General features: G+C 38.2%; 1 protein-coding gene across 2 annotated transcripts in view; it reads left to right on the top strand.

Annotated features, from left to right (window-relative positions):
- TRIQK (triple QxxK/R motif containing) overlaps positions 1-13323 on the top strand; it is a 62311-nt gene that overhangs the window by 19152 nt on the left and 29836 nt on the right. For both annotated transcript variants that reach the window (XM_017830620.1, XM_017830619.1), the window contains exon 2: positions 358-439. In XM_017830620.1, the coding sequence (XP_017686109.1) occupies positions 379-439 (61 nt within the window). In that variant the 5' untranslated portion in view covers positions 358-378. The remainder of the gene's footprint in view (positions 1-357; positions 440-13323) is intronic.

Below are 13323 nucleotides of genomic sequence, written 5' to 3'. Positions count from 1 at the left end.
AAATTATATAGGAATGTAATTCAGTGGTACCAAATGTGGAATTACAGTGCAATCAGTTTAAATCCTTTCTTTTTTCTTTATTTTTATTCAAACTAACAGGCATTATGTAATGTTAATAACCCATGCAATGGAGAAAAGGTATGTTTAGAATGTATCTAGTAGTCTTCAGAATAGTGATGATTAACTCCAATGTCTCATTGTGCTCTGGGAAGGCTTATGTCTTTGTGTATAATCATGTAAATGTTGCTTGTTACCATTTTTTCTGATATTATAAGTAATAGATTTTCTTAGTAATTTATTTAGGAGTAATGTTGTGCTTTTGTGGTTTTTTTGTTGTTGTTGTTTTTTCTAATGCAGTGATTTTTTGGATTGAAAACAATGGGTAGAAAAGATGCCTCTACGTCAAGGACTCCTGTTGACCAGTACAGGAAACAGATAGGTAAGAGTTCAAAAGAAAAGTTTGTCTGCTTTAAAAAAAACTTTTTTTTTTTTCCAGTCAGACCAGCTACTTTAACAAAATGTATTACTCCTCTTCAGAAACTTAATTTTGCAAATGCTGTTGACTAATTCATTCAGTAAAACCTTTTATGAAGGCAGTGTTTTGAGTAACTTGATCAAGTTCATACTCTGTGTTTGGAAATACTAGTGAAATACTGCAGTGAAGTGGCTTCACAATGTTTCTGAACTGTAGGAACTTTCCTTATTTTCCCGATTGTCTCTAATTTCAGGTATGGGCATTTGTAACAAAATGCTCTTCCCCATTCATAACAATTTTTGAAACACTGAATGACACAGACCTTTACATTGTATAACTGCATTTATTCTCACATTAATGGAATACTTTAAACATGTTAATAATTTCTTTCCTTATGTCTTTTTCTGTCCTTACCTGTTGCATATGTAGGTAACAAGTATACAGAGTACGCACATGCACGCTCATATAGATACTTACATAGCAGGCTCAAATCCCTATTTCTTTGATTAAATGCAAAGGTGACTTATTTTTGAAATCCATACATGAGGATTCTGTCTCTACGTGTTAAATAATATTATAAAGCAGTCACCGTATTTAAAAAGTACATATATAAAATGAAGTGCCTTAGTCTATACTCAGTTATTTAAGTAAATTACTTTGTTTTACAGTTGCTAAGCACCCACATCTGTGTTTAAATATGCAGAAAATAGCAAGTGTCTGGGAAAAAAAAAGTTGTTTACAATGTACATTCTAATGGTGAATGAGCTAGGGTTATGTGAATAATTTTATTTTTATCATGTCTCAATTTTTTTAGTGCTGCCTCATTATTTTAATATAACTGTGTTAGTGGTCTTTTCAACTTCCTGTTAAGTTGAAAGTAAGGGATTATTTTGTATTTTATTTGTTTTAGATAGCTGTGAAATGGTCTATGTTTCAATCTTGGGCAATTTGTGTGGCTGACTTCTTGGCTTATTCTCTGAGATAGTTAGAAACATGGCTGAAAGCTTTTGAGTGCAGATAAAATGGAAAAATGTTTCAATAGATGAGCTCTCTGCTTTTGTGTGATTTAGATTTTTGTAGAAAACCTTGCAAGGAAACTGTTACCCAGTAGATTACACCACAAGTGTTTCACCCAAATGGGTTTGGTGGGAAATGGGAGCCCTGCAGCTCGTCTTTGGGACAACTCGTCCTGTGTAACTGGGTCATTTGAAAGAGGATGATTGTATCAGCTCTCTGGCATTTTCTCCATGTCTGTTTCATTGCAGTAACTTCTTTTTCAGCCATCTCCTTTAGGGTTGCTTTTTTTTTTTTTCTTGTGAATGCTTTCAGGTGACCATGGTTAGAGTTGTTTATTGAAGTCCTCTGTAGGGTGACAGTGTCTGGTGATCAGTGGGATCACTGGAGAGACCGGGGGGATGTAAAGCTGCATCTGAGACTCAAATAATTACCTCCTGCTCTTCCACAATGTAGTCTGTTTCTTCCAAATTACTACCATGTGGCACAGTGGTTGGACATGTCACACCTGTGAGATGCCAGGACTGATCAGATGTGCCTTGACCGGGGGAGAGGACACTGTGCTTCAGCAAGGGGCTAAGAGTATTTGTATTGGGGCCAAGCACTCAGAGGGACCCTGTTATGTTGCTGACTCAACAGTTTTGGCCTGGCATGTTGTGTGAACAGTTTGGCACCTTCCCTGTTATACAATACAGCATCATGATCCATTGGGTACTGCAAAATACAGTGGGGGCTCATAATAAGCTAATTTTGTTTAGATGCGACACGTTGCTCTTAACTTGGCAAAAGCAAGTGTTAAAAATTATCAAGGGGAAGAATCTCATGCTGGCAGGCAAATAAACTACATAACTTAGTAGGTGTTTCTGTGATTGTAATATACCGTAGAGGACAGAGAGCAAGAACTAAAATAGACTGTGCTCTGCCTGTGCTTTGCTGATGGTTGTTTCAGCTCCCACTCTGGTCATTCACTGATATAGCTATAGAGTTTGCCATTGGAAATTATTTCTCTGAACTTAATGAATGTGAGAGGGAGAGTTTGAAAATTTATGGATACTCTTTTATACTTTAATGTTGCAGGTGTGTGAGTTTTATGTATAAGCATTTTGGGCTAGCTTTAGGCTTGGTATCTGAGCTTGGTGGAGTGATCCGTCTAGTCTCATTATGCCTTTAGGTGTATTATAGGACAAATAGGTGTACTATTGACAAATATGGTCCAATATTACCCTGACAAAAATGGAAATATTTCAGGTTTTTTGCCATTACTTCTTGGTTTTTTGTTCTTCTATAGTTTTGCATAACTGGAAATATTTCATCCGTTTATCACAAGGTTGGCGAGGACCAAAGGAGATCATTTCATCTAACCACCCTGCTCAAGCAGGGACACAAAGAGCTGATTGTCCAGAACAGAATTCAGATGGCTCTCAAGTATCTCCAAAGATGGAAACTCCACAACCTCTCTTCCTATGTTTAATCATCCTCAGAGTAAAAGGGGTTTTTTTAATGTGTTTCTGTTTGTGCCCATTGCCTCTAGTCCTATGACAGGGCACCACTGAGAAGAGTCTGGCTCTGTCCTCCCTTCAGGTATTTATATACATTGATGGGGTCCCCCTTGAGCCTAGTCATCTCCTGGGTAAACAGCCCCAGATCTCACAGCCTTTTCTCATAGGAAAGATGCTCTAGATTCTTCATTTTAACTCCTCTTGATTCTTCTCGATCTGATTTTATTCCAATACTTATTAAAACTTATACAGAAAGAATTTAATTTCTTTCTTAAAATACATTCATCCAATAAACTCTAGATTTGACAACTTAGGTACTTTCAGGTACTTTTATAGGGATGCTTCAGAGTGAGGCTGTTCAACAGATGACTCCTCAGAATAAAGAATGCCCTAATTCTCCAGACTCATTTGTTTTGGAGATGGACATTTGATCACCCTTTTTGAGATAGGTTATATCTAGAAACAGTGAGCAAAATGAGGCTGCACAGGGCCCGTCTTTAAAAAAATTAACTTATCAAATGCATTTAAAGTTCAAAATGTATGCTTGGAGTGATTGCTATCCTTCCTTTCCAGGCATTTGGTATCTATGGATTATTGAAAATATTATGATAGATGCTAGCTGAACAGCTATCTCTTGCTGACTAATGGTGTGATGTTATTTTTTAACTCACAATTTAATGTTTTCTAGCCTTGCTGGATAGAAGGTAACCAGATTGAAACGTTTTTCATACCTTTTTTTTTTTGATGGAAAATGGCAGCCTTCAAGGAACAACATGTCACGAAGTCGTATCAACTTCAACACAATTTTCAGTTAGATGTTTAGTGGAGTAATTTGAAATAAAAGCAGATTTTTAATTTCATTTTGTTCCAAGCTTTCTGTTTTGTTCTGCGTTTCCATACGGCATGCCACATGTTTGCTCTGTGCCACAGTTCAAGTTCATGTTGATCACTTCAGTTCAGCCGTTTGCCTTTTCCTCTCCTCCATGAGAGCAGGAGAGGTGTCTTGTTTGCCACTGTGCCACTAGCAGTTGCTGTTTGCTTCAGTAGCATTTTCAGAGGATTCCCTCAGCACAGAGATTGATACTGCTCTTCTCTGTCAGCTGGCTTTCAGCCATCTCTCCTGCCACCAGCCAAAATTTGTCTGTAGTGCCACTTAAGCAAGTGCTCTGGTATCTGACAGTGGCATTGCCCGTTCAGTGGGGAGCAGAGGCAGTCTTTGAGTTACCAGACCAAACTGGCACTGGCTTTGTGATGCCTGTCCACAAATGGGACAGGAAACAACAGCAGCAACCTTCTTAAACTGGCTTATGCTGTGCGTGGAGGAGGGAGGATGGCACTGAGGGAGTCTCTCCCCATTCAGATCTCCATAACAGCCAAGGCTGTGAAAGAAGCATGAGCAAAAGTAATTTTAACACTTTTTATTTATCTCTCACTCACATACCCAAACATACACCTGCAGTGCAGCAGCAAGCAGGGCAGCTCCTCTGCAGAGCGTTTCCTTCTCCCTGCTGCTGTTTGTGCTGCTGTGCTTAATTTGCTGGAATCTGTGGAAAGGTGTGAGGCAGTATACATCCTTCTGCATTTATGCAGCTTTGCTCCACAAATGCTGTGAAAATAGCAACAGGTTTTGTACCATATTTGCTTTGTTTACTGTTATGTGTGCTTTAAGTTCCCAGAACAATTCCACATGTATATTTTCCATCCTTCTTCATCTGGTGTGTCGCTTGCTCAGCATGGAAGCTGCAGGATTTGTGGGTAGTGTTCATGACTCGTGTGATTGTGGGATCCTAAGCAGGCATACTGAGAGGATTATAGCATAACTAAAACCTGGTCTACAAACCAGGAATAGACATACTTTTGGCTCCCATTACTATTGTGTTGCTGTAGCATAATTTTTCATGAGGAAGGGTTGTTTGCCAATCATTCAACCTTCAATTTGTAGACTCAAGGGTCTGCCTATTGTCTGCTCTGTATCTCCTGACTTGCCAGCTTGATCCTTTAGGAGCTGGTGCTTATATAGGCATAACCCAGGAGTTCTCTGGAGTAAACTAAGCTCCTCACATCCCCTGGAAAGGAGTAAAAATTATGAATGAAAATACATTCTCTTTTTGTTCTGAAAGCACAGGGTGGTAGGCTGAGCATGATGACTCGGTGATGGAAGTGGTACTCATTGGCATCACATATGCAGAGGAGTGGAGTGGTAAAAGGGACTGGATGGGAGTACTGAGATGCTGACTGTATCAGCTCGGGAGGGGAGAGAGAACTGCCCACCTGAACTAACAGATAAAACTCTGTAGGTTAAGTCAGCCCTTTCTTAAAACTCCTTGGTGTGGAGACCGGTGACTTTTCCAGAAGAAAGACACCTCTTCCTAGTGCCAAGGTTTATGGTCTCACTGTAGCCCTGATGAGATAGAGAAGAGCTTGGAGGCTAGTGGCAGCAAAAGCATCCCTGGAGTTCCCACCCCCAGCTACCAGCTGGAGCCTGGACCTGTTGTCTCCCTGTCTCTGGAGGGAAGCCTTTCTTGTGTCACATTGCCATCTCCACTTACTCTACTGCTAAAAAAATTGTCTTTACTCTCTACTGCCTCACCTTTTCTCTGTTTTCTGTTATTGTTCGCCTTCTCTGTGTTTCTACAGAGTTAGTGTGCCTCCAAGTTTCTTATCCTGAATAGTGCCGTTACATACTCAGAATAAACTGACCACTAACAGCCTTCATTTTCAGCTTAAAAAAAGGGAAGTGTTATATTTTGATAGTTTCTTCTGAAATACATTGCATACTTTGAAGTGAAATGTGATTGTTTTGTTTTGGATCAGGAAATGCTTGTTATCAGCATGAAAATTTCAGATTTAATTTCTGAAACAACAGCAAGAGCAGCAAGAGTAAAAAGTGTTTGGACTGAATTTGTGCTGAAAATTTCAAAATTTCACCATTTGTCACAAAACAGGTGAAATTCTTCTCTGTGAAGAAAAGGCAACAGGACCAGAAGGCAGCATTTACATCAAGATTGCTCTCCACTGTCACAAGCAAAGGTGTAGCAGGACTGATATCAATGGAAGAAAAATGATCCAGTCTATTTTTTTAATTAGTCATCTTTTTTTCCCCCGTATTTGATGCCAGTCACCTATTTACTGTGGGAAAGAAAGGGAGAGGAAAAGTACATAAACAAATACTGACTACTCTAAGTTGAGACAAAAAGGGGAGAGATCTCTCCTACTATTTATTTACAGTGTAAGAAAACCCCAAGAAATAAGCAGTTCCAATGTACAGAGGTTTTTTTTGCATATGGAACATTACATTTGCTCTCTTGAATTTTTCTAATAATAATCTACTATTAAGTACATAATCAAGAGAAGTAAAAAAAAAAAACCTTCCTTTTGCTATTATGTGTGACTGTTGGCAAGTTTTGGAATCTGAGTTTCATACTTCACAGTGATATGCCACTGATACCATGTGTAGTCTCTTTTTTTTTAGGAGGAGGTTTTATGAAGAATGAATTTTGGTATTACAAAAAGGGAACTAGGTCCTTTGGTCAGTGATTGCTTTTTGATTTTAATTTTATGCCAGTGGAATCACTTCTTGGAAACTAAAGCAGAAGCAGCTGAGGAAAACACTGCTGTGAAGTGAAGCCTAGTCTGGCTATACTAATTTAATCCACATTTTGTGATGATTGGGATGTTTTAAATATGTTCCGTGGAGACTGATGATGGATTTTAAGCATATACCGTTTGTGATCATGTATTTTTTAAGTCCAAAACAGTAAAGCTATATTTTATTGCCTTAGCTTAGAGCATAAAAGGTGATGGTAGATCTGTATATGTACTTACGTTTGTGTGGATATTATTTAGTTTTCGTTTGCTGGGCAGACATAGTCCCAGCCTGAGCAAGGATGGGAGGGAGGGGCAGCTGCAGAGCCAGAGTGCTGTGGGAATATGTACATATACCATAAAGAGAAGCTAAGGAGAAAGGTGGTGTATCTAAACCCTTGCCTCCCATCCCCTCTTCCACAGCAAAAGCTGAGTTTCTTTGAGCTTGTTTGATTATATTGCTTTTACTCTATGTTCATACTTCACTTGTTTTGTACTTTTATACCAATGGAGGCTCATAGTCTGTTCTTATTTTAATCTCATCAACAATATCACCATTTCACTCAGCGGAGTTGCTACAAATTTGTAATAGGTGTAAACGAGAGTGAAATTTGACATGTTTCCAGTTGGTGAATTGCATATTAGCCTGATGTTATTTCAAGAACTTGCAATTCCTGTAAGGTGTCCAGTGTCCATACCAGCTCTTGCAATGATACATATTTGTGTGTGTACTTACTCTCATTTCTGCGGTCAAAAAAAAATCAACCTAGAAAAAGCTCTTACAATCCTCTACAAAATACATAAAATTTTCACTATAGACACATAAGCATGTGTATATTACATTCAGAGACAGAGTAGTTTAACATTTTTAGAAATTCTTCACCAGGCTTTGAAAATCTTAGCTCATATGTGAAAGCTGGACTTCACAGTACTTATGTCTCAATGTGAATATGTAAATCTAACTTCAGACACCCATTTATAAAAAATCTTAGACATAATTTTTTTCTATGTATACAGTGTTCATATATATGCATTCTCTTTGTGTAGTGCAGGTGCTTATATTTGTAGGCGATACTACATCAATATAAATGCAAGGAGCGTTGGGCACTGAACTACAAATATGATTTCCTCTCATTTCATCATAACAAAGCAATGGAGAAGGCATAAGAATGAAATGCCCAGTGCAGATGCATCTCTCAGGATGTGCTTGATAGATGTTTAAGTTGGACATAATTAATAGTTGTAACTGCATTTCTTTAGTTACAATGCTATGAGATGTAACACTAGTTTTTTGTTGATTGCAGTTAAGTTTTGTCCAGCCATTGTCCTGCCATGGAGGATGGTGGTCTGTTAACCTTCTGCTACTGTCTGGGCCAGCAGGAATAAAGGCAGCAGGGAGTCTGGCAAGCATTACAGGGGTAGTGGTCTCAGAAGAAAGACATGGAATCACCTTGGATCAATTCAAGAGGTTTAACTGAAGAGATTGTTGTATTTCATGCTTCAGGATGTGGCCTGTGTGTTATGTAGTTCATCAGGCATTGCACCTTAGGGCCTTAAAAGAATGTGTTAGATCTCCGTGTTCAGGGTAATTATGACCATAGAAGAAGTCATCTGGTTTTTGTAATGAATTTGTTCACCTTTGTGATTGCTGTCGTGCAGTCCATTAATTGAATGTTGTCATGGATCTCTGTAACTGAATTGTTTTAAAAATATTTTTTTTCAGTGGAAGCTTTTGCTTATATTATGGCTTATTTTGGAAGAAAGCTAGGAACTGGGTGCATTTTGGTTTCCAGGGTCTTGAACTATTTATGGGATTCTCTGCTAGGTTCTACATATTACTTGCAGGCTTTTAAGTGTTGGATGAGAAAAAAAGTTACAGGGCAGAAGCAAAATGATATTAGGAAGCTCAAACTGCTAGAATGAAAATATGAAAAAGCAGTTGCTTGATTTGAATTACAGGTACAGAAGTCTCAAATATTGTGCAAATAGCATTTACTTTTACTTGATGGTAAAGGCTGATTAGAATAAGTACTATTGAAAGTATTCACAAATTCAAAGTTATTTTGAGATTTTTCATTTGTGTAGCAAATGAATCAGTACAGAAAAGCACCATGAAGTGAACAAAGAGCTCTACAATAAGTGGAATGTGGGAAAACAAATAATTTGCCCTGATTTCAGTTAATAAATTTACAGATAATATAAAGCAAGTCACTAATATGTTGCTTAATCTTTGAAATACTTTACTTGAAATCTGATCCTTGTCATTATCCCAGCTACATAGATACCCTATTTACCATGGGACTGAGCTATTGATGCTGTTCTACAATAACTCATATATTAAATAATACTATTTTCAAGAATTTTGACTGCCTGTTAAATAAGAAAGGGGGAAAAGCCTACCTTTTCCTTCATTTATTTTCTGTGAATATCTTATCATTATCAGCATATCTGCTGTAAGATTTGTAGCAATACTGATTGCAATATTTGATTTTTTATTAACAAGGTAACAGTAATTTTAGAATGCATGGTGTTTTTATTGTTAGAAATAATTTTCCTGTGATATTTTATCCAAATACCTGTGGGCAATTCATAAGATTTGGGGTTTGCATAATCTAGGGTATGATAGATAAGAGGATGTGACACAGCTTGTCAGTAAATCACTTGCTCAGGTTCAGCCTGGGTGATAGTCATGGGAAGATGGTAACTGCCTGGCAGATGTTGGGTGGCATTTATGATGCGTTGTTTGTGCATTCAGTTCCTAGTGGAGAAGTGTTGAAAAACATCATTATTTGTTGGCAGTCAAAACAGAGAGGAGCTGGATAATGAACTAGCATATGGAGTGAAACAGTGTCTCAGCATTAGACATGGTCCCTTCAGCTCAAGGTTACAGCATACTGATGAGTTGTGCCCAGATTCACTGAAGCTGTTTTGAGTAAGTCTGAGCTCACAGGCTGCATTAAACCCCTCAGCTTTGAGCTTTTTGAGCGTAGAGCTCATGTTGACCTGTCTCGTAGCAGCGCTAATTAACTTGGCCATGATGCTCTGTATTATGGCAATGAATCTCCTGCTTGCACCTTGGCAGTTCCCATCACAGCAGAATGAGACTGCAACTGTCAGTTTAGACCTGGCCTGAGAGACCTTCAATCATTGTAAACTGGAGAGCTGGAAGAAGTTTTAAGTTAAAGTAGAATGCAAGTGAGGCCTCCTAGGAGTTTTGCAGGCATTGAGTGAGTATGTGTAAGAATTATCTCTACAGGCTTCTGTTCTAATAGGTGAAGGGTCTGAGTTTGGGCCCGTGATTTGTGTCTGCGCTTGTAGGTTAAAGCAAGTATAGCACTGCTTTCTGACAGAGAGGTCAGCTGGCATCGAATAACCTAGACCTACTATTAAACTCTTTTATCCCTAAAACCAAGCAGCTGCTTGCAAACTGCCTGTGGAAAATTGCTCCAGACAATTTTCAGTTCACTCTTGAGCCATGTGTAGAAAGTGTTTGGGAATAGGCTACAATTGTTGGGGACTTCTGTAACAATTGGAATGCACATACCACTGAATTCAAGTTTCTATTCACATTGTCTAATATATTGGTGCAAAGTGACCTTTAGCAACACCTACCTCTCTCTACTTGTTCACCATGTCGCAGTGTATAGTATACCATCCTCTTGACTGGTGCAGCTGTTTATGTGCCATTTTGATCCAACTTGAAGTAAAAGATGTGCTGGGCATTTTGTGAATTGAATGAATGCCCTGATTTGCTTCATCATCCAGCTGCATGCACAAACTGAGCTACTACACATCAAAGACAGGACAGCACGCTGCAGGGACTGAAGTGTGTGGCTAAACTCAGGCCAACAAGTGCCATAAGCCAGTATTGCTGTTCAACACATTGCAAAGCCAAGCTACACCTCAGCTGAGCCTAGAAAGAATCTTTATTCTGTAAAACATGCAGGTTGAACAGATTAGGAAGTGCAAGAAGGATTTGCTTCCTGTGTAGGTTTCCCTCAGCTTCTCAGAATCGGTTTTGATTTCAATTCAGTGGCCTCTGTAGGTCAGATGAGGCCTGCAGACTGAGTTACTTCATGAATAATAGCTACAATAGTTTAAATGCATGTATTTTTAGAGGTATTTTACACTGTCTGCAGTGAGCGATGATGTTGCCTTTGATACGTGTGGAAGGCACAACAAAACCTGAATGCAGTTCTTTTTTTGGCACAACCTTCTCCTTTATGTTCAGGTATAGTACACTGGTATTTTGCCTACTGAGCAGTGAAAAGAAATAGAGTGAAATGACTAGTGGAGTTATCCTTGAAGAAAATTCCCTGAAGAAAAGATAGACTGCAGTCCGCTCTGTCTTTTCTGGAATAGAAGAGGACTGTGCAAACTAGAATGAACTGCACAGGGAGAAACATTGAATAAATTGCAAACCAAATAGAACTGAAGGTACAATCCTTAACATACTTCATAGTGTGAAGTGTCTCAGAAAATCATCCTGTTAAGTACAATACCAGATGGAAGCAATTGGTAGAGTTACAAGAAAATCAGACTCATGTCTGTAACACAGGAGGCTCCGTGTATCTTCATAGGCAACTTGGAAAACCACAGACCTCATAGCATATATATTCCATGGAAGAACTTCTGTCCAAATAGCTTGATGGAAGAAGGAAATATGAGCCGTTGTGTTTGTGTAGAGAAAAATTACCAAATTCTAATGAGTAATCATCATGAAAAGGACAAAGAGGGAAGTGCTTTCATGTATTCTTCAGAGAGGGAGAATAAAACATTTTGGCTATGACAAAAGCAGAAAAAATGTACCCTACAGAGAGTTGTCTTCCCCATCTTATTTCTGTCCCTGATGCAAAAAGAGAAATTAAAAGCAGAGTTAAATGTTATGTTTTTTGCTTTATTCAGCTACCTTTCAGGTAATTTTTAGTCTGAAAAGAAACACTTCCTACAGTCAAGAGACCATGAGTAGGAAGGTTGGATTTTCTGGTGGTGGAAATTTGGGACAGGTATCACACTACTGAATTTAGCAGTTATTTCAGAGGCTTATCCTTGTAACTGGGAGCAAAATCCAATCCATAAGTGTGAAGTTGGAATGAGTAGCATTTAGATAGAAGAGCTAATTATGTTTCTTCACAATTTGTTGGTTGTCTATGATCAAAACAGTATCAAAGAACTACACACGTTGATGACCAGCTAGTTCACAACCAATGATGTCAATTCATCAGCTGGAAATCTTAGAGGAAAAGTCCCCTTATTTCCGTTGATCACTTGTGGTCATGAAAAAACTGTGCTTTATCCTTGCATGTATTTAAAGTAGTGATAAGAAATAATAGAGCCATTAAATAGGGCACTGGGGACAGTGAATTTTAAGTACTCAGTACTGCTTTGCTCATCCATGTTTAAGAAAGAGGAATTGAAAGAAATGCTGAAAGAACTACTAGGGTGACCAAGAAGAGCCTTGTTTAGCACAGCTGAACATGAATTAAGACAAATATGGTTCTTTTTGAATTTCCCAAGTTAACATTTGGGAAAGACAACAGTCCACGTATATCCAGTCTGTAACTGCATATAAATTGTCCACAGAGCAACATAACAGGAAATAGAAGGCAGTTTCTTAAGAAAATAGGAGACTGAGCTTCTTGAGTAATGTCCTACTGATAGAACTAAAGACAAAAAACAACCCAAAAAAACCCCAAATCCAAAGCTCTAACTTGTTTTCCAACTGATCATAGAAAACAATCAGTTTTAAAGAAAACAGGATGATATATGTGCCTTCCCTAGGAGAGCACTGGATTTCAGTAGTTCACCAAGTCCTTCCTAGTCATATGTTCCATATGGACAAAGTTTCACTGTGAAGCGGAACAGCTTTCTGAGATATTTATAGCTAGAAAATGCATTTGGAAGGATTACCATAACTTTCTTACTGAAGTTTCACTTGTGGAAAAATTAATACTGAGTATTTTTACCAAAATCAAGATTTCAGGAGAACTGAAAACATAATCTTGAATTTCACAGGCTTTTTCCTTTTTGTTGGAAAGAATATGAAGTTTGTGCTGAAAATCCATGCTGAAAAGCAGAGATGAGGGAAAAGGGGCACATTTTGATTAAACTTTGCTTTTCAGTGCCTGTGCTCTCAACACAGTGTGACAAAATTATCAAAACATTTCCACGGCATCATCCTTTTTAGTTTGTTTTGGGGATTTTTTAATAAATTGTTGAGTGTACGTTTGGTGTTACTGCTTTTTTTGTTCTTTTTATTACAGAAGTCCAGTACTTAACAGTCTACTAGTAAGTATAATATGCAGTTTCTCAGAGGATGCCCAGTTGTACATCTTTGACAGGACTTTCATGTGTTACCCCTTGAGTCTAGCTGTTGCAGCATGTCCCACTGGTAGGAATAGGTTGTGACTCAGGCATTTTGTGATCAAAAAATCTCAATAGGAAGCTAAAAAATGGTTCTGTAAAACTAAATTAATACTTCTAGCAATTAGCACATCTCCAGGGAGGGATGGGAAAGAAAAATACATAGTGTCTGTAGGTTGACAAGGAACCTGGGAACATATTTCATTCAGTAAGTAAATAGGAAGAGTTTGGAAACAGTTTACAGCAGGTACCAAAGGTGGTAGAATAAGAGCATGGTAATATGGTCTATCTCCACCTATCTATTTATATATGCAAAATCAGTAATTTCCCAAGAATTATTTGAACCTAGCTTATCACATTTTGAAAGAAATTCATGCAGATGTGTAG

The sequence above is a fragment of the Lepidothrix coronata genome, unplaced genomic scaffold (assembly GCF_001604755.1).
Source record: "Lepidothrix coronata isolate B3197 unplaced genomic scaffold, Lepidothrix_coronata-1.0 Scaffold181, whole genome shotgun sequence".
Taxonomy (NCBI): Eukaryota; Metazoa; Chordata; class Aves; order Passeriformes; family Pipridae; genus Lepidothrix; species Lepidothrix coronata.
Note: the sequence above shows the minus strand (reverse complement) of the source record. Positions and strands in the feature narration are given on the sequence as shown.